The 25,666-nt window shown below is 45.0% G+C and overlaps 1 protein-coding gene across 2 annotated transcripts in view; it reads right to left on the bottom strand.

Annotated features, from left to right (window-relative positions):
* LOC141174289 (uncharacterized) overlaps positions 1-25,666 on the bottom strand; it is a 76,839-nt gene continuing 51,173 nt past the window's right edge. For both annotated transcript variants that reach the window (XM_073659145.1, XM_073659146.1), the window contains 2 exons: positions 15,781-15,994; positions 1-471 (listed from right to left, as the gene is read on the bottom strand). In XM_073659145.1, coding sequence (XP_073515246.1) covers positions 293-471; positions 15,781-15,994 — 393 coding nt within the window. In that variant the 3' untranslated portion in view covers positions 1-292. The remainder of the gene's footprint in view (positions 472-15,780; positions 15,995-25,666) is intronic.

Below are 25,666 nucleotides of genomic sequence, written 5' to 3'. Positions count from 1 at the left end.
TTGTCAAACAAAAAAAAACCCTTTTATTTTGATTATAAATAAAAAGAAAAAGACAAAAATATACAAAAACAGCAGATCTATATAAATTCACCTCCAGCCCTTTAATAGTACCTCCATGTCCGTATAGTACCATTGATGCATAGTGCAGATCGTTATTTTGTGAGAATTATTTGGTAAATCAAAGTGTCCTCCAAAAAGGAGTATTAAAAATTAAAGTGATTCACATTCAAGAACTGGTTCGCCCTATGAGAATGTGACCTCTCCAGTCTCGACCTGGGTTTTGGGCAATAGTTTATTCAAATACTGAAGTCTCAAGTCCGTGAAGCTTGAACTCTTCCACCACTTGCTTGGAGTGCTTGATTTTGGCCGCCAAGGCTTCGAAGACGTCGCTCTGGTCCACGGCTATGGCTATTTTATAAATGAACTGTTCCGATGATTCCAGGCCACGGAGGCCGAGGTTGACACCGCAACCTGAAAAGACAGCAGACAGGTGGGTAAAACATGCGAAAATAAAGGAATACGAGGCTTCATTAGTGATGAGCGAGTATTAACCCTTTCGGCGAGCATGCTCGGGTGCTCACCGAGTATCTTCAGCGTGCTCGGGTGTTATGCTTAAGTCTCTGTGTGTGCATGATTTGCGACTGGTTGACAGCTTTAACACGTGAGGAATGCCTAACAAACAGGCATCCCTCACATGTATTAAAGCTGTCAGTCGCAAATCATGCACACGGAGAGACTTAAACATAACACCCGAGCACGCTGAAGATACTCGGAAAACACCCGAGCATGCTCGGAAATCTTGAGTAACGAGTATGTTCGCTCATCACTACCCATCATACATAAAAAAAAATAACTTTACCAAGGGAGAGCGTTTCCAATCGTGGTGGGAATGGCCAGAGAATCTTTTGCTTGGCCTGATACACAAAGGACCCTTCAAGGGTATTCCTTGCTCTGCTCACTTTTGCATTGAAAGGTGAGCAAAGAAGGTGATGTGAAGTCGTATGCCTGCTTGTTTCTTCTCCTGGACTGATAGTTTATTCTCAATTCAAGGGTGAAATCTGTATTCAATGAAAACAGATGGTTCACATAACTAAAATAGGAGATGACAGTTGGTGCTTGTAAAATTCTATGGAGGGAGGAGCCAAGACATTCTACTGCAAGTTCTCCATAGAACTTTATGAGCACCAACTGTCTCCTAATAGATAAAATCTGTCTTTTGGTAAAGACAGATTTTCCAGTGAATTGAGAATTTTGAAAATGGAAGAGAAAAGTTAAATTCTTTGACAAGATCTATTGTAAAGTTGTGTACATACACAATAGGAGAAACAAAGGTTGATTGGCACATCCAGGAATAGATAAAATCTTTAAGCTTTATTCCATAAAAGTTAAAAAATTAAAATTCACATGCTGATAGAAAAAACTGACTTGTTTCTGGCGTTCGTTGTGCCCTAAGGCCAAGTTCACACGTTCAGTATTTCACATCTGTATTTGTAGCCAAAACCATTAGTGGGTGATAAATACAGAAGTGGTGACGTGTTTCTATTATACTTTTCCTCTGATTGTTCCACTCCTGATTTTGGCTTACAAATACGGATTTAAAATAATGAACGTGTGAACGTGGCCTTAGTCAGGGTATCATTTTTAGACGTACTATAAAAAAAATTAAGCCAGTGGTTACTTTTTAATATTATCATTTTGATGACCTTTTTACTTTGAATGAACATGAACATGTATCAGGAAACACCAGATTTCCCTGAATGGTACCACGTCTAAGACCGTGACTTCAGGAGGAGAAGGAGAGACCCCAGATGAAGGCTTCTACTTATTTAATGTAAGCAGAGAAATAGAAACTAGATACACATGGTATCCCATAAATGTATTTTCATGGAAATATGAGAGAAATTAATCTATACAGGATAAGAGTTTTCTTTTGCCGAAACAGCGCCACGCCTGTCCCCAGTTTGTGTCTGGTACTGCAGATCAGCTCAATTTAAGCCAGTAGGACTGAACTGAAATATGGAACACAATCTTTGGACATATATGGTTCTGTTCTTGGTATGAAAAAAAAGCAATCAGGTCTTACATGGAGTGGCGGTCACACTTGTACCGTCATCCCATGCAATCTCTATAGAAGTTTGATAGAGATTGTATGACTGCTCTAACAGGTGCGACCTGTGCTCCATTTACATGGGAAGGCACAAGTTCCTCGTATTCAACATTGTTTATCATTTTCTACTATTTTATAATTTAACCATCATTTTTTCATTATAATATATATATATATATTATACACACGCATACGGTATATAATATAATATATATACACACACACTGTATATAATATATATTATAATAGATGCACACACAGTATATATATATACACACATACATATACATATATATACACATACATATACACACACACACACATAGTACAGACCAAAAGTTTGGACACACCTTCTCATTTAAAGATTTTTCTGTATTTTCATCACTATGAACATTGTACATTTACACTGCACTGAAGGCATCAAAACTATGAATTTACACATGTGGAACTATATACTTAACAAAAAAGTGTGAAACAACTGAAAAGCCTTAGGTACTTACCGGTAACGGGATTTTTCGGAGCCCATGACAGCACCACGTGAGAGAGGATCCGCCCATCAAGGACAGGAAACCTACAGGTTAAAAAGGGCGGTCCTCTCTTCCCGCCTCAGTTTAGTTAACAGAGCATGAGAGTACCGCCAAGGTTAGTTATAACAAAACATAATCACATTAAGTACATTACTTTTCATCAATTTCCCACAAGGGTGCACAAAAAGAAATCAAATCTACAGGAGGGCACAACACCAGTGAAGGGAGGGAATATAAAGGTGCTGTCATGGGCTTCGAAAAATCCCATTACCGGTAAGTAACTAAGGCTTTATTCGATCGTCCATGACAGCACCACGTGAGAGAATTACAGAGACGAAGGAAATTAGGGAGGGACCACAGCTGGAAGCACCCTTCTCCCGAAAGTGAGATCTGCAGAGCCACCCAGATCCAATCTATAGTGCCTATAGAAAGTAGAGGGAGAAGACCAAGTGGCAGCCTTACAAATCTCCTCAATGGAAAGCCCTGTCTTCTCCGCCCAGGAGGTTGACACCGCTCTGGTAGAATGCGCCCTCAATCCCTCCGGTATCTCTTTATCCCCTGAGTATGCGAGGGAAATGGCCTCCTTGATCCATCTAGCGATTGTAGCCTTTGAGGCCTTACAACCCTTTCTAGCCCCCTGATAGCAAATAGGGACTTATCCTTTCTAAAGCCATGTGATACTTCTAAGTACCTTAGTACGCACCTCCTAACGTCTAAAGTGTGAAGTCTCTCCTCTTTTTGATTTTTGGGCGGAAAGCAAAAAGTTGGGAGAACTATTTCCTGGGTTCTATGGAATAGAGTGGCCACTTTAGGAAGAAAGGATTATATTCAAACCTGATCCAGCCTGTCGTCCAGAATTTGCGTGAATGGAGGGCATATTGAAAGGGCCTGTAGGTCACTGACTCTCCTGCCTGAAGTTCGGGCTACTAACAGGACCGTCTTTAGGAAAATAATTTTGGGGGAGACTAAATCTAGTGGCTCAAAAGGAGGACTGGTCAAGGCATCTAAGACAAAATTCAAATCCCAGGGAGACATCTTTGCTTTGGTAATGGGTCTACACCTAAAGGATGCTTTTATAAAACGGCCTATCCAATAGTTATCTGCAATATTGGAAGAAAAAGCTCCCAACGCCGACACCTGTACTTTCAAGGTACTGGTAGTGAGACCTAATTCTAAGGCTCGCTGCAGAAATTCCAGAATTTTCCCAATAGGGGGCCCCTCCTCCACGTTAACTTCTGCAAGAGACAGAAACTTTCTCCAGGTCCTGGCATAAATACGGGTGGTAACAGGTTTTCTGCTAGCCAGGAGAGTATTCACTACATTTGCGGGGAATCCTTTGTTGGTCAATAACACCCTCTCAAATTCCACGCCGTCAAATGTAGACTCTGGGATGGAGGATGGGAAAGTGGCCCTTGAGTGAGGAGGTCCGGAATCTCCGGAAGAACCCAGGGATCTGATATGGACATCTTCCGGAGACAAGGGAACCACGGTCTTTTGGGCCAAAAGGGGCATATGAGTATCACTCTGGCCTGGTCTGCCCTGATCTTTCTTATCACCGCTGGGAGCAGGATCATGGGAGGGAAGGCATATGCCAGAGGAAATCTCCAGGGAACCATGAAGGCGTCCACTGCCAGGGGTCCTTCTCTGGGGTTTAAGGAACAAAAATTTCCCACTTTCCGATTGGCTCTTGTTGCGAATAAGTCCACAGTCGGAAGACCCCACATTTCTACGATTCTGGAGAATATTTGTGTATTTAGGGACCACTCTCCTTTTACAGAAGTACGGCTGAGGAAATCCGCTATGATGTTTTCCTTCCCTTTTAGATGAGTAGCCGAAAGAGAGAGACAGTGATCTTCGGCTTTCAGCAGAAGTGCGTTCGCTACCCTCATCAAGTTTCTTGAGCGGGTTCCCCCTTGGTGGTTTATGTAAGCTACCGTGACTTGATTGTCCGAGAGTACACGGACATGCTGGCCCTGTAAATATATAAGGAACTCGTTGAACGCCTGTTGCACCGCCAGAAGCTCCTTAACATTTGATGACAGCTGTCGCTCACTGCTTGACCAGGTTCCCTGCACTAATTTCCCTTCAAAGTGAGCTTCCCAACCTGTAGCACTTGCATCAGTGGACAAGACTGCAGGTGGACTACATTCCCAGGGAACCCCTTTAGCAAGATTGTCTTGTCGTAACCACCAACGAAGGGACCATATGGCACGAGGACCTAGCGTAAACTTACGGTCTAGATGCCCCTCTAAAGCTGCGTTATTGTACTACACATCCCACTGAAAGGCTCTTGAATGCAATTGTGACCAACGAACCGCAGGAAAAGTGGAGGTGAAGGTTCCCAATAGTGACATGGCCTTACGGAGTGACATAGAAGGTTTACGTATACATTGTGCTACCAACCCCCGGATTCTATCAATTTTTTCTTCTGGAAGACAACATAGCTGTTTCCTGGAATCTAATATGACCCCCAGATATTGTTGTACCTTGAGTGGAGATAGTCTAGACTTTTCTAAATTTATAAACCACCCCAAACTCTTTAAGACCGACATGGTCTCCTGCAGGTGGGTCTCGCACTGAACTAACGAATTCCCCACTATCAGGAGATCATCCAGGTAAGGGATAATTAGAATGTCCCTTTCTCTTATATGGGCCATAACTTCCGCCATTACTTTAGTAAAAACCCGTAGGGCTATAGCTAAACCGAAGGGGAGTGCAGTGTATTGGAAGTGTTTAACCACCCCGTCTATTTCAATGGCCAGCCTCAAGTATTTCTGGTAATCACTATGAATTGGGATATGGTAATACGCATCTTTGAGATCGAGCACTACCATATAGCAGTGGGGAAAAAGTAACTATTACGGATTTTAACCCCTTACTTACCGGGGACGTATTCGTACGCATGTTTGCGATCCCCCCGTTCAGTGAGGGCTGCTGCGCTGAGCCCTCACTGAACGGAGCACATGTCAGCTGATTCTTACAGCTGACATGTGCCCGCAACAGCCGCGGGTGGAATCGCGATCCACCCGCGGCTGTTAACATGTTAAATGCCGCTATCAATCTCCGACAGCAGCATTTAACGCGCGCTTCCGGGTAGCGCGTCATAAGCCCCGCCCACCGGCGACCCCGTCACGCGGGTCGCCGATGGGCGTGCATGACAACCCAGGGTCTGCAGCAGACGCCTGTGGTATTCATGATCTTGTTGCTATGAGCGCCACCTAGTGGTCGGCGGTCATAGCACAGGACCATTTCTGCTGCATGCAGGGGACCTGCTCGTCCCCTGTATGTAGCAGAGGCGATCGGATAGTTGCTGCTTCTAGTCTCCTATGGAGACTATAGAAGCAAGCAAAAAAAAAGTTTAAAAATATAAAAAAGAATAAAAAAATATAAAAGTTTAAATCACCCCCCTTTCGCCCCATTCAAAATAAAATATATATATATATATATATAAAAAAAAAACCCACATACACACATTTGGTATCGCCGCGTTCAGAATCGCCCGATCTATCAATATAAAAAAAGAATTAATCCGATCGGTAAACGGCGTAACGAGAAAAAAATTCTAAACGCCAGAATTACGTTTTTTGGTCGCCGCAAAATTGCAATAAAATGCAATAACGGGCGATCAAAACATCGGATCTACCCCAAATGTTATCAATAAAAACGTTTGCCCAGTGCGCAAAAAATAAGCCATCAACCAGCCCCAGATCACGAAAAATGGAGACGCTACAGGTCTTAGAAAATGGCGCTATTTTTTTATTTTTTTTTTTTACCAAATTTTGGAATTTTTTTTCACCACTTAAATATAAAAGAACCTATACATGTTTGGTGTCTACGAACTCGTAATGACCTGTAGAATAAGAAGGGAAGGTCAGTTTTAACATTCAGTGAACGTGGTAAAAAAAAAAAAAACAACAACTGTGGTATTGCACTTTTTTTGCAATTTTACCGTACAGGATATGGTAAAACTAGTAATGGCGTTGAAAAGAACAACTCGTCCCGCAAAAAATAAGTCCTCACATGGCCATATTGACCAAAAAATAAAAACGCTATGGCTCTGGGAACAAGGGGAGCAAAAACGAAAATGCAAAAACGGAAAATGCTCCGGGGCTTAAGGGGTTAAAGACTCCATTTTAAAGGTGTGTATTTTAAGGAAATTATTCAGGGATTTCAGATTTATAATTGTCCTGAAACTTCCATCCGGTTTCGGAATCAAGAAGAGCGGGGAGTAGAAACCAAGACCCTTTTCAGCTTCCGGAACCTCAATCAGGACGTGCTTTCTTATTAGGGTTTGTACTTCCGAAACGAGGGCAGCCTGGCGTTCTGGGGAAGAACTGGAGGGAACAACCATGAACCTTTTGTGAGGCAATGCTTTAAATTGAAATTTAAGACCATACTTAGACTCAAAATCCAATTACTATGAGAAATCTGTTCCCAAGCTGGGACAAAAAAGACAATCTCCCTCCCACCTGGACTGATTGTGCATCCCCTGGCTTCTGCTCAATTTTTGGAGACAGACCAAAGAGTAGACCTCCCTCTACCTTTTCGACCTCTTTCATCAGACTTGTCTTGCTCCCTGAAATATCTCTTCCGGAAAAATTTCCTCTTCCGGAACGATCTCTTAAAGGAGGGTAGAGGTACTGATGGAAACCCCTTCTTAGGGTCCCCCGCTTTCTCCAATAAGTCGTCCATGGTCTGACCAAAGAGGTATTCCCCTTCACACGGGATTGTACACAGTCTGGACTTAGTCTGTAAATCCCCTGGCCAGCTTTTAATCCACAAGGCTCGGCGAGCCGCATTTGACAGTGCTGCTGACTTTGCTGCCAACCTCACTGAGTCCACAGATGCATCAGCAAGAAAAGCTGCCGCCCCCTGAACCAGTGGAAGCGAAGAAATAATGTCTTTCCTAGAAGTCCCATCCTTCAACTGACTGTCTAGCTGTTCAAGCCAAACCATCAGGGCTCTGGACGTGCAGGTAGCTGCTACTGTTGGTCTCCGTGCTCCCGCAGCTGTCTCCCATGCCCCTTTCAGGAAAGTATCAGCCCGTCTGTCTAGGGGATCTCTCAATGCACCCATATCATCGAACGGGAGGGAAGTTCTTTTCGCTGCTTTAGTAACAGCAACATCCAGCTTGGGTGCTTTTAACCAGGAGGAACACATAGCATCCTCAAACGGATATTTCCTTTTAAAGGATGGAGGAACACTACCCTTGTCAGGCTTTCTCCACTCCTTATCAATGAGGTCTTTCACCCTTGAATTTACTGGAAAGACCCTTCTCTTCTTTAGCCCCAGACCACCAAACATAACATCCTCAGCTGATTTCTCTACCCTCGAGTCCACTATCCCCATTGTAGATCGAACGGCTTTTACTAGGGCATCGACCTCCTTCAGGGGGAAGCACAGTCTGTCTGGCTCACTATCAGAGGAAGAGAAGGCGGAGGAGGAGGCGACCGATCGCTCAGAGTCTGAACCCAGCTGGGTTTCTTGAGGAATATGCCCAGACTCTGAACCTTGCAATGCTTTGCCTATTTCTTCCCTTATTAAAGTTCTTAGGCCTAGGGAAAAATCTGGAGTCTCCTCCGATATCATTTTGCTGATACAAAGCTGACATAACCTTTTGCTATATGAATCAGGGAGTGGACAGCTGCATAAGGCACACTCTCTGTGCTTGGACTTCGAGGAACATTTCTTGCTCTAAAAGAAAGTCATAGATAGAAAGAAGGAGGAAACATTAGTAGAACTTTCACGAAGATTCCACTCACCCCACAGAACCTTCGGTACCGTAGAAGCAGAAGAATCCAGCATGCATGGCGAGGAATCACGCCGCACCGGACCGTCCTTCCTGCTCTTAGTGGTAGCTCTTCTAGTTGTAGGACCAGACCCTAGCCAGGAAGGACGCTGCGCCACTAGTTGTGAGGGCTCCCCAGAGGGCTGCTCCTGCAGCAGATGTTGTTGCCTAGGTGACAGCTCCTGTGAATCTTCCATAGCTTACAATATAAGAATGGGCTGGGAAGCACCTCTGTATGTTACCAGACCCTTTATATACTGGCCATACCGGTACCATGTGTGGGTGTGTGTTTCCTTTTTTTTTTTTTTTTTTTACCCAGGAGGGCGTTACCTGCTCCTTGGTCTTCCTCCCCAGGTCCAGGTGGGATCTAGGTGGGCTACTCGCCGCCAGGTCCTCAATCCCCCGGCGTTCAGCTGATCGCGCCAAAAAATTCAAACGAGCCCCGCCCCTTCCGGTGACATCACAGGGCTTCTTGCCCGGCCCACCGGAAGTCGCGTCAGAAGGTCGCGCTCGTCATGTGAACCGCCGGCGCGACCTGGATCTCCTGCAAGCGGTAGAGGGGGGGGGGGGGGAAGCCCACTAGCGGCCCCACACCTGGCAGATATCTACCTCCCATCTGCCGCAACGCTCACGGAGGCGCCCCCATGAGCCCCGCCGTGGCGTCTGCAGAGGACCGGGACGGACCAGCTCCAACCAGCTGCTGTGGCCCTCTCTGGGACAGGAGTCCATCTTCTGTAGGTAAGCCTGCAAGGTCCCCCATCATGGACAGGAAACCTAAACTGAGGCGGGAAGAGAGGGCCGCCCTTTTTAACCTGTAGGTTTCCTGTCCTTGATGGGCGGATCCTCTCTCTCACGTGGTGCTGTCATGGACGACCGAATAAATAGGTCTTATATTCTAGGTTCTTCAAAGTAGCCACCTTTTGCTTTGATGACTGCTTTGCACACTCTTGGCATTCTCTTGATGAGCTTCAAGAGGTAGTCACTGGAAATGGTCTTCCAATAATCTTAAAGGAGTTCCCAGAGATGCTTAGCACTTGTTGGCTGTTTTGCCTTCACTCTGCGGTCCAGCTCACCCCAAACCATCTCGATTGGGTTCAGGTCTGGTGACTGTGGAAGCCAGGTCATCTGGCGTAGCACCCCATCACTCTCCTTCTTGGTCAAATAGCCCTTACACAGCCTGGAGGTGTGTTTGGGGTCATTGTCCTGTTGAAAAATAAATGATGGTCCAACTAAACGCAAACCGGATGGAATAGCATGCCGCTGCAAGATGCTGTGGTAGCCATTCTGGTTCAGTATGCCTTCAATTTTGAATAAATCCCCAACAGTGTCACCAGCAAAGCACCCCCACACCATCACACCTCCTCCTCCATGCTTCACAGTAGGGAACCAGGCATGCAGAGTCCATCCGTTCACCTCTTCTGCGTCGCACAAAGACACGGTGGTTGGAACCAAAGATCTCAAATTTGGACTCATCAGACCAAAGCACAGATTTCCACTGGTCTAATGTCCATTCCTTGTGTTCTTTAGCCCAAACAAGTCTCTTCTGCTTGTTGCCTGTCCTTAGCAGTGGTTTCCTAGCAGCTATTTTACCATGAAGGCCTGCTGCACAAAGTCTCCTCTTAACAGTTGTTGTAGAGATGTGTCTGCTGCGAGAACTCTGTGTGGCATTGACCTGGTCTCTAATCTGAGCAGCTGTTAACCTGCGATTTCTGAGGCTGGTGACTCGGATAAACTGATCCTCAGAAGCAGAGGTGACTCTTGGTCTTCCTTTCCTGGGGCGGTCCTCATGTGAGCCAGTTTCTTTGTAGCGCTTGATGGTTTTTGCAACTGCACTTGGGGACACTTTCAAAGTTTTCCCAATTTTTCAGACTGACTGACCTTCATTTCTTAAAGTAATGATAGGCACTCGTTTTTCGTTACTTAGAATTTGTATTATGGCAAGAAAAAAGCAGCAAACAGTCTATTCAGTAGGACTATCAGCTGTGTATCCAACAGACTTCTGCACAACACAACTGATGGTCCCAACCCCATTTATAATGCAAGAAATCCCACTTATTAAACCTGACAGGGCAGACCTGTGAAGTGAAAACCATTTCCGGTGACTACCTCTTGAAGCTCATCAAGAGAATGCCAAGAGTGTGCAAAGCAGTCATCAAAGCAAAAGGTGGCTACTTTGAAGAACCTAGAATATAAGACATAATTTCAGTTGTTTCACACTTTTTTGTTAAGTATATAATTCTACATGTGTTAATTCATAGTTTTGATGCCCTCAGTGTGAATGTACAATTTTCATAGTCAAGAAAATACAGAAAAATCTTTAAATGAGAAGGTGTGTCCAAACTTTTGGGCTGTACTAATATATATATATATATATATATATATATATATATATATATATATATATATATATATATATATATATATATATATATATATATATATATATATATATATATATATATATATATATATATATATATATATATATATATATACACACCTATATATACACACACACATTTTTTTATTATTATTTTTATTTTTTTTCACACGCACGGGACAAGTAAGGCCCTCTGTACAGGATGCGTTCAGGCAGAAGATGGAGCTCTGCAATAGTCCAGTGACAGTTCACATTATAGAAAAATGGCAAGATATATTTAGACTTCCGCAGGCTTGCCAGAGGAAACTGCAGAGTCATAATACAGAACTGCAGTCCATAAATTGGCCAGGAACACTGCTTTCCTGACATTAAAACACACTTATTGATTTCCATCAACTATGTAATTCCTGGAAGAAACAAAAATTATAACGTCTCGTAAAAGCCGAACACATGAACAGATGGTGAAGTCATTAGCCAGGTTATAGCACAATAGTCGGACAAGTCCAAGGTATTCAACACATTAATGGGACAATATAGGGGAACGGCACAGATGACCTGATTCACCTATTCACTTCTTGGTTTTTAAAAGGGTTGCCCGGCCTTAGAGTGACGGCAGACTTGTGTATCCTCCCACTGCGCGCTCTGAGAATTCTCCAGTGACTGCGCCAGCGATACATAAATTCGGCCACATGCCGACTAGACGTGTCCGGCCTCACTCAGTGCACTTGTATTGAGCAAGGCCGAGCCCATCTAGTCTGCATGTGACCGCATATATGCAAATCACATACTTTCTGGCACTAGAGAATCATGACAGCATGTGACTCGCCTCCTGGGCCGTGGGGCACTCTGAGCCGGGCAATCGGGGAAACAATGGGGGTAGTAGTAGAGACCCGGTTCCATGGCTCAGGGTGGTCAGACCATTGGTAGTCTGCGACGCGCTGTTGATGTGTCTGACTATGCCACCCGTGGATTGCGGTCAGTGCAGACCGCCGCTGCCAGGTAGACCGCTGGGGCTGATTATGTATGCAGCTGGGATAGTGCGACTCCCCACGGGAAGAGTGCGGCCCCAGGGCAGTATAATGGAATATGGGGGTGTTGGTTCAGGACGTCCCAGTACTGTTAGTGCTGGAGGAGCAAGGAGCACACAGACAACAGGTTGCAGTCCAGGGTCTTTACTAGAACAGGTGAACTGACCCACAAACAGGCCCGGCTAGGAGGGGGACTGGACGTCTGAGAGCAAACGGGAAATTGGCCCTGGTCAGGGTGAGGGTGTAGGCCTACCGTGCTCTCTGCGCTCTTTCTGGCTATCTCCTCCTGGTAGGGTAACAGCCCACGGTCCCGAGCTCACCGTGTCCTCTCGCCCGTATGGTTTACAACGTGGGTTCCTTTCTACTCACGACCTGGTACGGCTCTGCTGGTCCCTTCTGCTGTGGTGGAGTCTCCGGGCTTCTTAGGCCAAGGAACATACAGTCCCCTGCGGACTGGTTATCTGCTGTAGGACGTGGAATCCTCACAGCCTCAGATGCCAAAGTCTGGTAAATTTGGTTCTTTATCTGCCAGGACAGGCGTACTTCACCTCTTGTCCCTGGCTTGTGGCTCTCCTACTGCCACACGTCCTCTTAGGGTGCAATACAACTGTTCCTCACTGCTCTGGGACACTTCTCTATCCAGAGACAGGTTGTCCAGTTCTCCCTAACCCTGCCCCCAGTTCCAGCTTTTATAGGGGCAGCCTGCTCCCCCTACTGGCCTGAGACAGGAGGTATTGCATGCTAATGTTCCCCTGACCAGAGAACCTCCCCCTTGCTCTCAGACACAGCTTTATTATATTTGTGGCATCCAGGCCAGGGTGACACACATGCAGTGTGCGTGATGGGAGGATTCACAAGTCTACAGTCACTCTAAGGCTGGACAACCTCTTTAGGCTGCGTGCCCACTATGGTTTTTCAAGCGTTTTTTATGTGGAATTTCCGCAGCAGAAACGCTTTAAAAACGCTTGGTAATACGTGCCCCATGGTCCCCAATGATAATTTTCCGCAGCAGATTTTCTTTGCGGAAAAATCTGCAGCATGTCCATTATTTGTGCGTTTCCGCATGCGGATTTGACTTCCCAATGCATTTGAAAAATGCATGTCAAAACGCTGCAAAAACACGTAAAAAACGCGTGTAAAATCCGCATGCGTTTTTACTGGCAAGGACATGCAGAAATGCTGGGAAATTTTCTGCTTCAATTCTGCATCGTGGGCACAGCCTTAAAACCACTGTCTACTGCTTGGTTACAAAGAAAAATTACTCAGCCCCCTGCTTCTCTAGAGGTCTTCAGCACTGACATCACACTGTAGTGGCCATTCTAGGGTACTGCAGCTCAGATAAAATGCTTTTTAATAGGAGCAGATATTCAGTACAAGAAAACAGCCGCTATAGAGTGTACAGAGCAATGTTTTGAACACTGAGCAGTTATTTTAGAACTTTTTTTAGCCTTCAAAAATTTTAGATAAAAAAATGTTGTAGGGTTGGAAGATCCTTTAAATCCTCAGAGCTGTATGCACAGAACTGTACATTGAGCCTACAGAGCTATAGGCACTCAATGTTGCCCAGGTGCCATGTTTTTTTGGGGAAAATGCCACCATTTTTAATTTAGGGACATACAGTAGATGCTTTGGGTGCACAGAGCAGAAATATGCTTCAGTGCATGAGGATACAAAAATAATTAAAAAAAAACTAGGGCTAAGGCATTTGCAGGCATGTTGGAAACCATGTTGGGTCCTCTCAGACATTTATGAGCCATCCTATGGATAGGTGATAAATATTAACTGTTCTACGGTATGGGGAAAAGATTGCCGCCAGCTTCCTTTGTGTAGGTCAAACTGTAATACCAAAGAACCATTGGACTAGAGTGGCGCTATTTCTCCAAGAAAGTAGCCATTGTTTTTTGTTTTTTTTTTAGTTATTACCTTGAAAGATACAGTGCACTGTGAAAGTATTTGTCCCCCTTGAACTTTTCTACCTTTTGCCACATTTCTGGCTTCAAACAAAGATTAGGGTTGAGCGAGTATGTTCTGTCTGAATATACTCGAGCCGAGCACAGAGTATTTATAGCTGCTCGGTGATATGGTTGAATCGCTCCCGTGTGCATGATTTGCGACCGTTTGACAGTTTTATTACATGGGAGGAATGTGTAAGAAATTGACAGTTTTATTACATGGGAGGAATGTGTAAGAAATTGACAGTTTTATTACATGGGAGGAATGTGTAAGAAATTGACAGTTTTAGTACATGTGAGGAATGTCTAACAGTAGCAAATCATGCACACAGGAGCGATTTAACCATATCACTGAGCAGCTGTAACTACTCGGAGCTCGGCCCGAGCATACTCGGACAGAACATACTCGCTCAACACTAATAAAGATATAAAATTCTAATTTTTGGGGGGGAAGAAACAACAAGTGGGACACAATCGTGAAGTGGAACGAAATTTATTGGATATTTTAAACTTTAACAAATTAAAAACTGAAAAGTGGGGCGTGCAATATTATTTGGCCCCCTTGAGTTAATACTTTGTAGCGCCACCTTTTGCTGCGATTACAGCTGCAAGTCGCTTGGGGTATGTCTATCAGTTTTGCACTTCGAGAGGCTGAAATTCTTTCCCATTCTTCCTTGCAAAACAGCTCGAGCTCATTGAGGTTGGATGGAGGGCATTTGTGAACAGCAGTTTTCAGCTCTTTCCACAGATTCTCGATTGGATTCAGGTCTGGACTTTGACTTGGCCTGGATACGTTTATTTTTGAACCATTCCATTGTAGATTTTGCTTTATGTTTGGGATCATCGTCTTGTTGGAAGATAAATCTCCGTCCCAGTCTCAGGTCTTTTGCAGACTCCAACAGGCTTTCTTCCAGAATGGTCCTGTATTTGGCTCCATCCATCTTCCCATCAATTTTAATCATCTTCCCTGTCCCTGCTGAAGAAAAGCAGGCCCAAACGATGATGCTGCTGCCACCATCATGTTTGACAGTGGGGATGGTGTTTTGAGGGTGATGAGCTGTGTTGCTTTAACACCAAACATATCGTTTTGATTGTGGCCAAAAAGTTTGATTTTGGTTTCATCTGACCAGAGCACCTTATTCCACATGTTTGGTGTGTCTCCCAGGTAGCTTTTGGCAAACTTCAAACAAGACTTTTTATGGATATCTTTGAGAAATGGCTTTCTTCTTGCCACTCTTCCATAAAGGCCAGATTTGTGCAGTGTACGACTGATTGTTGTCCTATGGACAGACTCTCCCACCTCAGCTGTAGATCTCTGCAGTTCATCCAGAGTGATCATGGGCCTTTTGGCTGCATCTCTGATCAGTCTTCTCCTTGTTTGAGATGAAAGTTTAGAGGGACGGCCGGGTCTTGGTAGATTTGTAGTAGTCTGATACTCCTTCCATTTCAATATGATCGCTTGCACAGTGCTCCTTGAGATGTTTAAAACTTGGGAAATCTTTTTGTATCCAAATCCGGCTTGAAACTTCGCCATAACAGTATCTCGGACCTGCCTGGTGTGTTCCTTGGTCTTCATGATGCTCTCTGCACTTGAAACAGAACCCTGACACTATCACAGAGCAGGTGCATTTATATGGAGACTTTATTACACACAGGTGGATTCTATCTATCATTACCAGTCATTTAGGACAACATTGGATCATTCAGAGATCCTCACTGAACTTCTGCACTGAAAGTAAAGGGGCCGAATAATATTGCACGCCCCACTTTTCAATTTTGAATTGGTTAAAAAAGTTTAAAATATCCAATAAATTTCGTTCCACTTCACAATTGTGTCCCACTTGTTGTTTATTCTTCCCAAAAATATTAGAATTTTATATCTTTATGTTTGAAGCCAGAAATGTGGCAAAATATAGAAAAGTTCAAGGGGGCCAAATACTTTCACAATGCACTGTAATTTCTTATGGTAAAGAAATGGATAACAGAGCTAAGACTTACCGGTATCAAAGTTGAGAACACGAGCGGCTTCTCCTTCCAATGTGACCACAACGTTGTCCCCTTCAATGAAGGCAGAAGTCACCCTTCTGTGGGACAACATAATCTCAAATAGTCGGCGACTACACTGTAGGTGCGGAAGAGTTAGGTCACTCATTCGTGGCTCGATATCAGCCTTGTAAGCGTTGAACGACTGGTGAAAAATATTTTTCATGACCTGAAGATCGAAGAAATGACTTAGTATGTTGAAGAGGATGGTGAAGACTACTTGTTATCAAGCATATACTCCAAGATGAAGTTTTTTTTTTTTGCTTTGCCTCCCCCCCCCCCCCCCCTAAAATAAAGTTGCGATACTTGTACACCAACATTAACATATTCTAAAAAATACTGAGATCCACTTTTATGCTGCCTCCTCCATAGACAATACCGGAGATGCGAACAGCTTCCTCCTTCATAGATAATACTAGAGCTGTGAATTGCTCCATTTGATTCTTTTGGTAAAGATATTGATAGTATCCCAAATACAAACTCTTAGGCTGGCAAAATGAGACTGGACCCCCAGGCCACAATTAGACATGTCAAATTTGTCACACGTTTTGGGTGTGGATCCTTAGAACGAATGCAATTTTTGGAAATTCCAGAGGGAGCTTAACTAAAGAAAGGCAGAGTGATTTTTGTTCAACCAAAGAGTCACTCACTGGTTATATAGACCTATTAATGAAAACTTAATGGACCTATCCACTATAAATGAAGACACAAGTCTCATTACTAGTATTGATGGGCATTCTGACCTCAATAAGTGATGGCACAGCACTAGGATATGCCCTCAATTAGTGATCCCTGCAAAGCTGCCCTCTGGAACTTTACAATAAAGTGTCCACTTTGATGCATAATCTTTACAGAAGACCTGTCACTAGGTCAAAAGTGACATGTTTCCAGAGATATGGGTCTTATTTAGCACCAATGTTTATGATCTTTAGCAAGGAAGAGTGGCTCACAAGATAATAATTGAGTATCCTAAAGACACGCCCCAGAGGATCCTGTGAGCAAAGCCTCTTTGGAACAGACCACAAGAATTAGCACCAACTAAAATGGCCCATATCTGTGGAACTGTATGGACGCTATTTGGTGACAGGTCCTTTTAAGTTTTAAATCTTGCATGTAAATGGCTCTAACTGCAGTACCCTGCACAACCAGGGAGGACTCCTGTGCAGGGCAACTGCACCAACCGGCACTATTCAGTTGAACAACCACCCCTGTGCAGAAGAAAAAGTAGTAAAGGGGACGTAGTATCCTCTTCAGGGAACCTGGTATCATATAATAAATGGGTCTTACCTCTGGGACACGCTGATCCTGAGAATAAATAGGCTGTGGTGCTTCAGTGCTGGGTACCCTGCATGATATTTCCTCTACACAGGACTCCCCACTCCCCCACCCCACCTACTCATTAAAAGGGAACCTGTCATGTTGTGCATTCAGTCCAATCTATGGACAGTATGATCTAGAGAAGATGAGCAGAATGAGCTTTAGGTTTATTGGAAAAATATTTAGTCCAACTTGTATTTTATTCATTGAAATCCCTTGTATTGGAATGCATGAGTCCAGTGGGCGGTCCTATCAGTTTTTATACATACAATGTCATACAGGGAAGACTTTCAATCACTGTATGCATTGAAGTCCAGTGGGCAGTCCCATCAGTGATTGACAGTCTCCCCTGTGTGACACTGCATGCAGAAAAGGCTGTCAATCACTGGATGCATACGAGTCCAGTGGGCAGTTCTGTTCAATGAATAAAATGTAAGGTTTACTGAAACTTTTCCTACCAAAATATATATCAATCTGATCTACAGAAGGAGACTATTTAAAAAAAAATAAAGGGGATGCAGCATTCACCGGGGTTTGTGGGAGTCCCAGAGGATGGACCCCCAGTGATCATTATGTGGTGGCATGCCTAGTCCCTTTAAATGGCAAAAATGCCTGTGTGGTCATTCGCCATTGAAGTGAATGACAGAAATTAGAGGGAGCGAAGTTATTTTCTGTATGCCTCATTCTTTATAATGAAGTGTTACAGGATACACATTGTCATAATTGCAGGCTTTATTACCTCGTCTCTATGCACCTGTAGTAGGGCCATCCACCTACCATATGCCTTTTATATTACACCAGGGAACAAGAGTGACTGCTACTGACGCGCCCCTGGGCCTGTGTCGCGCTGCGTTGCGCACGCGGGAGCTTACCCGGAGCCGGATCTCTTGAGGGTTGTAGTCTCGTGGCGGTGACCCGGTCCGTGCCCAGGGAGTCAAACTGAGCGGCGATGTAACAGCGGTAGATGTAGGACGACTACGCCACCCGTTGAATGCAGCTATGGAGCTGCCGCTGCAGGACAGTCCGCTGAGGCCGGTGGATGGATGGTGCAGCGTAGATGGTATAACCCCCAACGGGAGGGGTATGGCCTCAGGGCAGCAGATGTGGATGATGGGGGTAGCAGGAACCACTCAGAGACGGTGCGGTGTAATTCAGGGTCTTTACTGGTAACAACGATAGACCCTCCCGGAGTACTTGCTAGCGAACGGGGCCTGGTCAGTCCTTGAGCAGATGGGATCTCCCCTGGCCAGGCGGAGTTGTAGGCCTCCCAAACTGACTGTACTCTTCTGGCTACCTTGCTAGAAGCGGATATAAGTAGCCCACGTCCCTGAGTGTACCGTGTGGTGCTCACCCGTATGGCCGGTGACTCGGGGCCTTCTAATGGCTTCCGCTCCACGATGGCGGTGCTGGTCCCACGCGTGTGACCGTGCCTTCGGGTTTCTGGGCCTGAGGACCTGAAATCCCCTGCCGGTCGGCTTCTGCTGCTGGGTAAGAGTTAGTCCCCACAGCCTCGGACGCCGGGTCCGGTAAGAAAGCTTCTCAGTCAGGGCGAGCTCTGCAGCTGCCAGCCCCTGACTCGTAGTAGTATTGCTTCTGCTGTTTCTTGTCTCTACTCTCCTTGACTGCTAACCCTGCTTCAGCCCCGGGTTTATATAGGGGAAGTTCTTCCCCTCCCAAGACTGGGCAGGAGGTGTGGCATGCACAGGATCCCTGACCAAAGGACCTCCCACCTGCTCTCAGACATAATATCTCTATCACTGTGGCAACCAGACCCCTGGGGTGTCACACTACCTCTGCACTTCTATAATTATGCCCCTGTTTATATCAACTGCATACAAAAGGTAGGCTTATAGGTGTCTATCTCCACTGGGTGGCACCAGAGAGCCAGCTCTCTTCCTCTTGGGAGGAGAGCTAATTTGCATACCTTCTCCCAGGGAGCATTGCCTGGCCTAAAAAGGAGAAACAAAACCAAACTAAGTTCCAAATGTCCTGGTAATTTCATAGACAAGCATAGAAATATTTTCTATGGCGAGAAAGGAGTTAAAAGGACTAGTTGTCTTTCTCTGCGAGCAGTAGCCAGGTAACCACATGGACAGGCAGGTTAGAGGCTAACCAGCATTTCAGCGCTGTGACTCACCATTATTTCACAGTAGAAAAAAAGAAAGCAGCCAGGAGCACAATGACTCATTGCAATAAAAAAAATAAAATAAAAAAATAAAAATCCAGAAAGTGACCTTTGTACAGTCCATGACTTGTATTTATAATCGGCTTCATTATAAAGAAATGCTGCCTGGGAAACAGGAAAAATATGTAGATGCAAAAGGAAAAATACCCCTTCATGTCACAGGACAAAAAAATATAAAATAAAAAACCACCACACCTTACTGATCTTCCTGATTAACGTCCTCTCTCTAGCGCCACATCTCCGGTGTTCCCTCGCTGGTCTTTGCTTACTTCGCTGCAGTACAAACATATATGACTGCAGCAGCCAATCACCAGCCTCAGTGCTCCTGCCAAGGTGGACAACAGGATTGCCGAGGTCAGTGATTGGCTGCAGTGGTCATGTGTGTATATATACACACACACACACGACATATGACTGGTGCAACTAAGTAAACCGAGGTTGGCAGGGAGCACAGGAACTGTGCCGCTGGAGGAACACAGCATTCATTAGGTATGTATTAAAAGTTAGGGCTTGTGCAGATGACCATAATTGGACAAGTGCTAGACATTTTGATGGATCGCACTTGTCCCCATGTTATTCTATTCTAAAAACAAAAAAACACACACCAACCAACCGCAAACAAATGCAGCATGCCAGAGATTGATCCAATTATCGGACTGCACTCGGATGGCATCTGAGTGCAGTCAGATTTCCGTGACCTGACAATGGAGACATTTTTTTCTCCATCTTCTCTTCATCCAAAAGAATCAGATCATACACTGATCAGCGTGCTATTTGAATAATTTACCCGCTTCGCTCAGACGTGAAAAGAAAAAAATACGTCTGCACTAAGGCGCATTTTAGGACATTTACTCCAATTTTTGCCCTCATCCTAGAATATCTGTAGCACCCTGAGGATTCGGCTGCTACAGGGGTATTGCACCTCAAGCCAGAGGTGTGGTATTCCACTCCCGGGTAAGGATGGAGTGTGGGACTGAGCTCAGTTAGCTGCATACACTACATACATCCCATTTCCGGGGGACAGATCGACGGTACTCCCACCAGTTTATGTGCAGGTACGACAGTGTCTGTCCCCGGCTGGAGTGGGAGGGGGGTGGAACATCCCAGTAGTGTAGGGGCAGATAGGGGGAGTAGTCTGGGTAAAGCTAGGAGCTCATTGGGTGCTGGTCACCTGAGCTCACACATAGAGGGAGTATATAAGGTGGGCACCATCTTAGATCAGGGTCAGTCTGTCAGAGTTGAGTCAGAGGAGCAGAGCAGAGAAGCTCAGCCAGGAGGGCTGACAGGGAGTTGTGGTTCCGGCTGGGCAGAGCAGAGAAGCTCAGCCAGGAGGGCTGACAGGGAGTTGTGGTTCCGGCTGGGCCCAGCTCCAAGGCCAAGAGAGAGAGAGGAGTCAGAAGGACCCAGAGAGAAGAAGAAGGAACCCCAAGACCCCAGAATACAAACAGCAGGGTGAAGGGTTGGCACCCAGGGTACCGGATCCCAAGCTGGTGGAGGCCACTAATCCTCAGCCAGAGACCGGAGGTCGTGGGCAGGATCTGCCACGACCCTCACTAAATCCACTAGGAAGGCATACCAAGTATAGGGTCAGGGAACCCAGAAGAGGTGTACCCACCAAGAGACCCGAGGGAGCCGGACATAAGTGGATCCCTAGTGAGAACGGCCAGAAGAGAGGGAAAGTCAGACAGGAGCTCAGGACCACGCTCCAGAATCGCTTGGGGGTTAGCCGAGTCCAGGACCTGGTGGACGCAGCACGGCTCGGGTGGTCGCTTCAGGCCAGAGTGACCATAAGAACACCCATAAGTAAAAACCCCTGAACTGCACAGCCCGACTGAGTCTTCTTGCTTGATCATCCTGCACCTTCACAACCACCATCCTCTACACCTGACCCCCTGAGGCTATACCCCTCCCGTTGGGGGTTATACTACCACAGCTGCACACATACCAACAGCCTCAGCGGACCCTGCTGCAGCGGCGGCCTTTTGACCGCAAATCAACGGGTGGCGTAGTCGACACTAAGAACAACTATAACATCTGTAAAGACTGCCACACACTGAGTTTGACACCCTGGGCACGGACCAGGTCACCGCCACTCGGAGACTACAACCCCCATCTGATCCGGCTCCGGGTAATCCCCAAACAGCACTGGCCCAGGGGGCGCGTCATATCCCTTTAAGTAAATGCCATAAAAGTCATGCAAAAATTTGGCGAATTTTGGCATCTAACGCAATTTTGAAATTCCTCTGAAAAATGGAGCAGTGATGATGCCCGCCCGTCAAATTCAGCAAAAGTGCCAGTATCCAATAGACGCAAAGTAAAAGTGTGAACTTCTTGACTGAGAGGGTTAGACAAACATGGCTCGTCAAATATCGACCATTGCTCTCGCACATATTTTCTGGCAATTGAAAGGAAATATTAATTATTAAACGTCCGAATTCTTACTAAGCAATAACAGTGTCAAGGGTTTATCAGTTATATTCCGAGCTCCAGCTGCGCCTTAAAGGCACAGGCATCCTGGATTTTTTTTCTATTCATACAATGGAACAATTGCCATCACACAACACGCAAAGCAATTACAATGGCTATACCTGCCAGGATTGTGCTCACCCTTGGACTATTTGGGAACTGGAAGGGTAAAGCCAGCCAAAATGACTTTCAGATAAGGGCCTGGTCACCCCATGTTATATGGCCTCCATTTAAAGGGGGTTCTCCATGACTAACTTTTTGAGGACCCATCCATAGGATAGGTCAACAATATCAGATTGGTGGGGGTCCAACATCCAACTTCCCCACCGATCAAATGTTATCTGCTATGGCGGCGGCCAAATTTAGATGAGCGTAGCTCCATACATGGCTTAGTGGCCACTTCTGAGTACTGCACCTTAATGGCAGGTAGGGTGAGGTACCATTCAATATCAACAACCGTCCGGTGCCGAAGCAGATGGCAGCTAACCAGTGGGGACACCAACGATCTGATATTGATGACCCCTTTAAAGTGTATACCAGGAAAAGTTCTTGATGTATATAGTAAACCAAAGTTGTGTTCAGCCATAGACTAATATGGGATCTTAAAGGGCTTTTCATGACCAATCCATTTATTGGATGCCATTGTAGCCTATGGATGACAGATTTGTTATCCTTGGCATCAGTCATAAAAAGGCAAGGTCTATGAGGCGCAAATAAGCTTTATGGCTTGAGACGTCTAGGGATTTTTTTTCCATACAAGTGAAAAAATAAAGTTTTTCATCAATGGGTTGGATTAAAATTTAAAATTTTTGTCCATGCGGCCATTTCTTCCATTGATGTGACATCACGGTCGTCTCAGAGCAAAATAAATTTTTTCCCAAACTTCTACCCATTAAAAAAGTAAAAAAAAAAAAAAAAAGATGGGAGACGTCAATTTTTGTTCTGGCAAACTCTCGGCCTGGACGAAAATACAGACCTGTAAAACCGCCCCACAATGCATAAAAAAAAAATAAAAGCGAGACCGAAACAAGTTATGCCAAAAATTGATGCATTTTTCGCCAAAAATTGAGTCATGTTCAAAATAGTAGGTTACCACGATATTCTAGGCAATATCCCTACGGCTCCCAGTTTCTGGCTATTTGAATGGTTAACATGTAATACCCCATTTATCCAGCAGTGGCCACTGTAATATTTGGACAGCTGGATCTTCTTCCTGCCAATCACCTGATTTCTTATACAGAGAAGCTTGATCAGATCGTTTGCTGTGTGCCTCTCCGCTTCCTAGTACACATGTAGCCTTTGAATAAAAGATATTTCACAGTAAATCCTTTGGATAATCAGCTATTTTTTTCTAAATAATGGCTCTTTATTCCATGGAGAGCGAGCGAGGGAAGTACCGGTATTTGGTTTATAGTCCGTAAACCGCACTCGCAAATCAAGAGCAATTTCTAAATAGAACTGCAGTAATATCTTTATTGTGACGGTTGCATTAAACAGACGCCGATCCTCTCCCAGGAACATTTAAGGTCATTACACAGATTTAGATAAGGAATTCACATTGTGATAAAGCCCTAAAGAATGAAACTTCAGTGGCTAAGAAGAATACAGCAAACAACGCAAAATAGAAACAGGCCATGAACAAACAATCTGCGAATGGGCAGTCACAGACTAGAATAATATAGAATACATCAGGAAGGGGTGTGAATCTGATTACTGTGACCTCGGTGGTTTTTCCTTGTAATTTTTTGTTTTTTTGGGTTAAATCAAACCTGACAAGTCACTCGAAGTAAGGATCACCAAGCTTTGACTTGCCTACTTTGGACACAGAAGTTGAACTGAAGCTAGAGGTGTCTAGCTACATCTTTGTCCTCTCTTCATAGAGAAGATATGAATATTTGGCCAAGCATTCAATACACAAGGGAGTTGGAGAAGATGACCACCACATCTATAGCAAGCTTAAGTCTGCACAGTAAAAAGTGCAGTTTGTGCTCCAGAGCTGCTCTTCCTACATGAACTAAAACACAAAAGTTGCAAAACTTCTGAACTAAGTCTAACTTTATATGCAATGCAATTAAATACGTACCTGTGCCCTACCCACACGTCTGTCATTACTGTTACTACGACCCTGTGCCTTGTAAGATTTATGTAATTTATAAAACTATCATTTGGGAGCAGAGCGGATAATAAATTGTTCCAATAATTTACAAAAATCTAAAGAAAAATAGAAAGTTAGAACAGAGAAAAGATTAGTTGTGATAAGTCACTGAGCTGTGGGCAGAAAAAGTATCAATCCATCCTGGAGATTTAGAAAAGGTATCTGGACAGTTTACACACTGTGGAAATTATGAAGCCATTAGTAGATTTTCCCACATACTCAAAATAGGTATAGATTAATGTCCTTAAAGGATTTAACAGATTTGTACTGCAGACTTGTGAATCCTCACATCGCGCATAGGGTGCACTGTCAGGATTCTCCTGGACACATTCAGACTAGACGTGACTGCAGACTTTCATGGCAAATCTGGACAACTCCTTTAAGAAATAGAACAAGTAATGGATAGGTTGCGTTTGGCAGTATTCTCATGGATCGGCAACTGGTCGTGACCCAAACGCAACAGCTTCCAATGCCTAGGAGGATGTCGAATTAGGGTTAGGAAACCCACAGCCGATCCGTACTCTGACCATGAAACCGGCCTTAATAGATTAACCGTACCTTTTTGACATTTTATTCTAAAATTACAGGGTATTGGAAAGGCTTCTCAGCCATTCATGTATATGTACAAGCTAGAGGAAGGTGGAACCCCCCCCCCCCCACAAAAAAAAAAAAGCAGATCAGGCTGTTAACGCTCACAAAAGTTACCCAAGGGCTATGGAAACAGCACAGCTAGTTCACAGTTTATGGTGCCCAAACACTTGTGGCCGATGCATTAACCCAAGTATTCTGCTTTCAGCCATACAAGTGGTAGACCATTTGTGGAGCCTTATTGGCAACGCTTCTTGGGGGAGCAGGTGGCGGGAATGCAGAGTAGCTCGGCCCTAGAGTAAAAAGAAAAAGAAAATAACTAGTGATGAGCGAGCATGCTCATTACTCGAAATTTGCGCGCATGCTCGGGTGTTTTCAGAGTATCTTCGTCGTGCTCAGGTGTCCATGCGCATGATTTGCGACTGACCACTTTAATTCATGACCGAAGCATTTTCCGTTTGAGTTTTCATTTTTTGCTCCCCTTCTTCCCAGAGCCATAACCTTTTTATTTTTTGGGCAATATGGCCATGTGAGTGCTTACTTTTTGCGGGACGAGTTGTACTTTTAAACGCCATCACTGGTTTTACCATATCGTGTAGCGGAAAACGGGAAAAAAATTCCAAGTTCGGTGAAACTGCAAAAAAATTCCAGTTTTTTTTTTTTTCTTTCAACGTTCACTGAATGCTGACATGTGCCCGGTTCAGTTAAGGCTCAGCGCCAGTGCCCCCGCTGAACCAGCCTTTCAGATGTGGTGCGTACTGTTACTGCCCACGTCGGAAAGGGGTTAATATGACGCGCCCCCTGGGCCAGTGCTGTAGGGGATACCCGGAGCCGGATCTCGATGGGGGTAGTAGTCCTTGTGGCGGTGACCCGGTCCGTGCCCAGGGTGTCAAACTAAGTGGCAGTCTATGGCAGTAGATGTTAACTTGATTGTCGACTACGCCACCCGTTGAGTGCGGCTTTGAAGCCGCCGCTGCAGAGCAGTCCACTGAGGCCGGTGGTATATGTGCAGCAGTGATGGTATAACCCCCAACGGGAGGGGTATGGCCTCAGGGCAGCAGGTGTAGATGGTGGGGGTTGTGATGATGCAGAAAGAAGATTCAGAGTCAGGAGATGCAGTTCAGGGTTTT

Source organism: Phyllobates terribilis, unplaced genomic scaffold (assembly GCF_046119375.1).
Source record: "Phyllobates terribilis strain yellow unplaced genomic scaffold, ASM4611937v1 Scaffold_13__5_contigs__length_258822181, whole genome shotgun sequence".
NCBI lineage: Eukaryota > Metazoa > Chordata > Amphibia > Anura > Dendrobatidae > Phyllobates > Phyllobates terribilis.
This window is presented reverse-complemented; position numbering and strand designations above follow the sequence as displayed.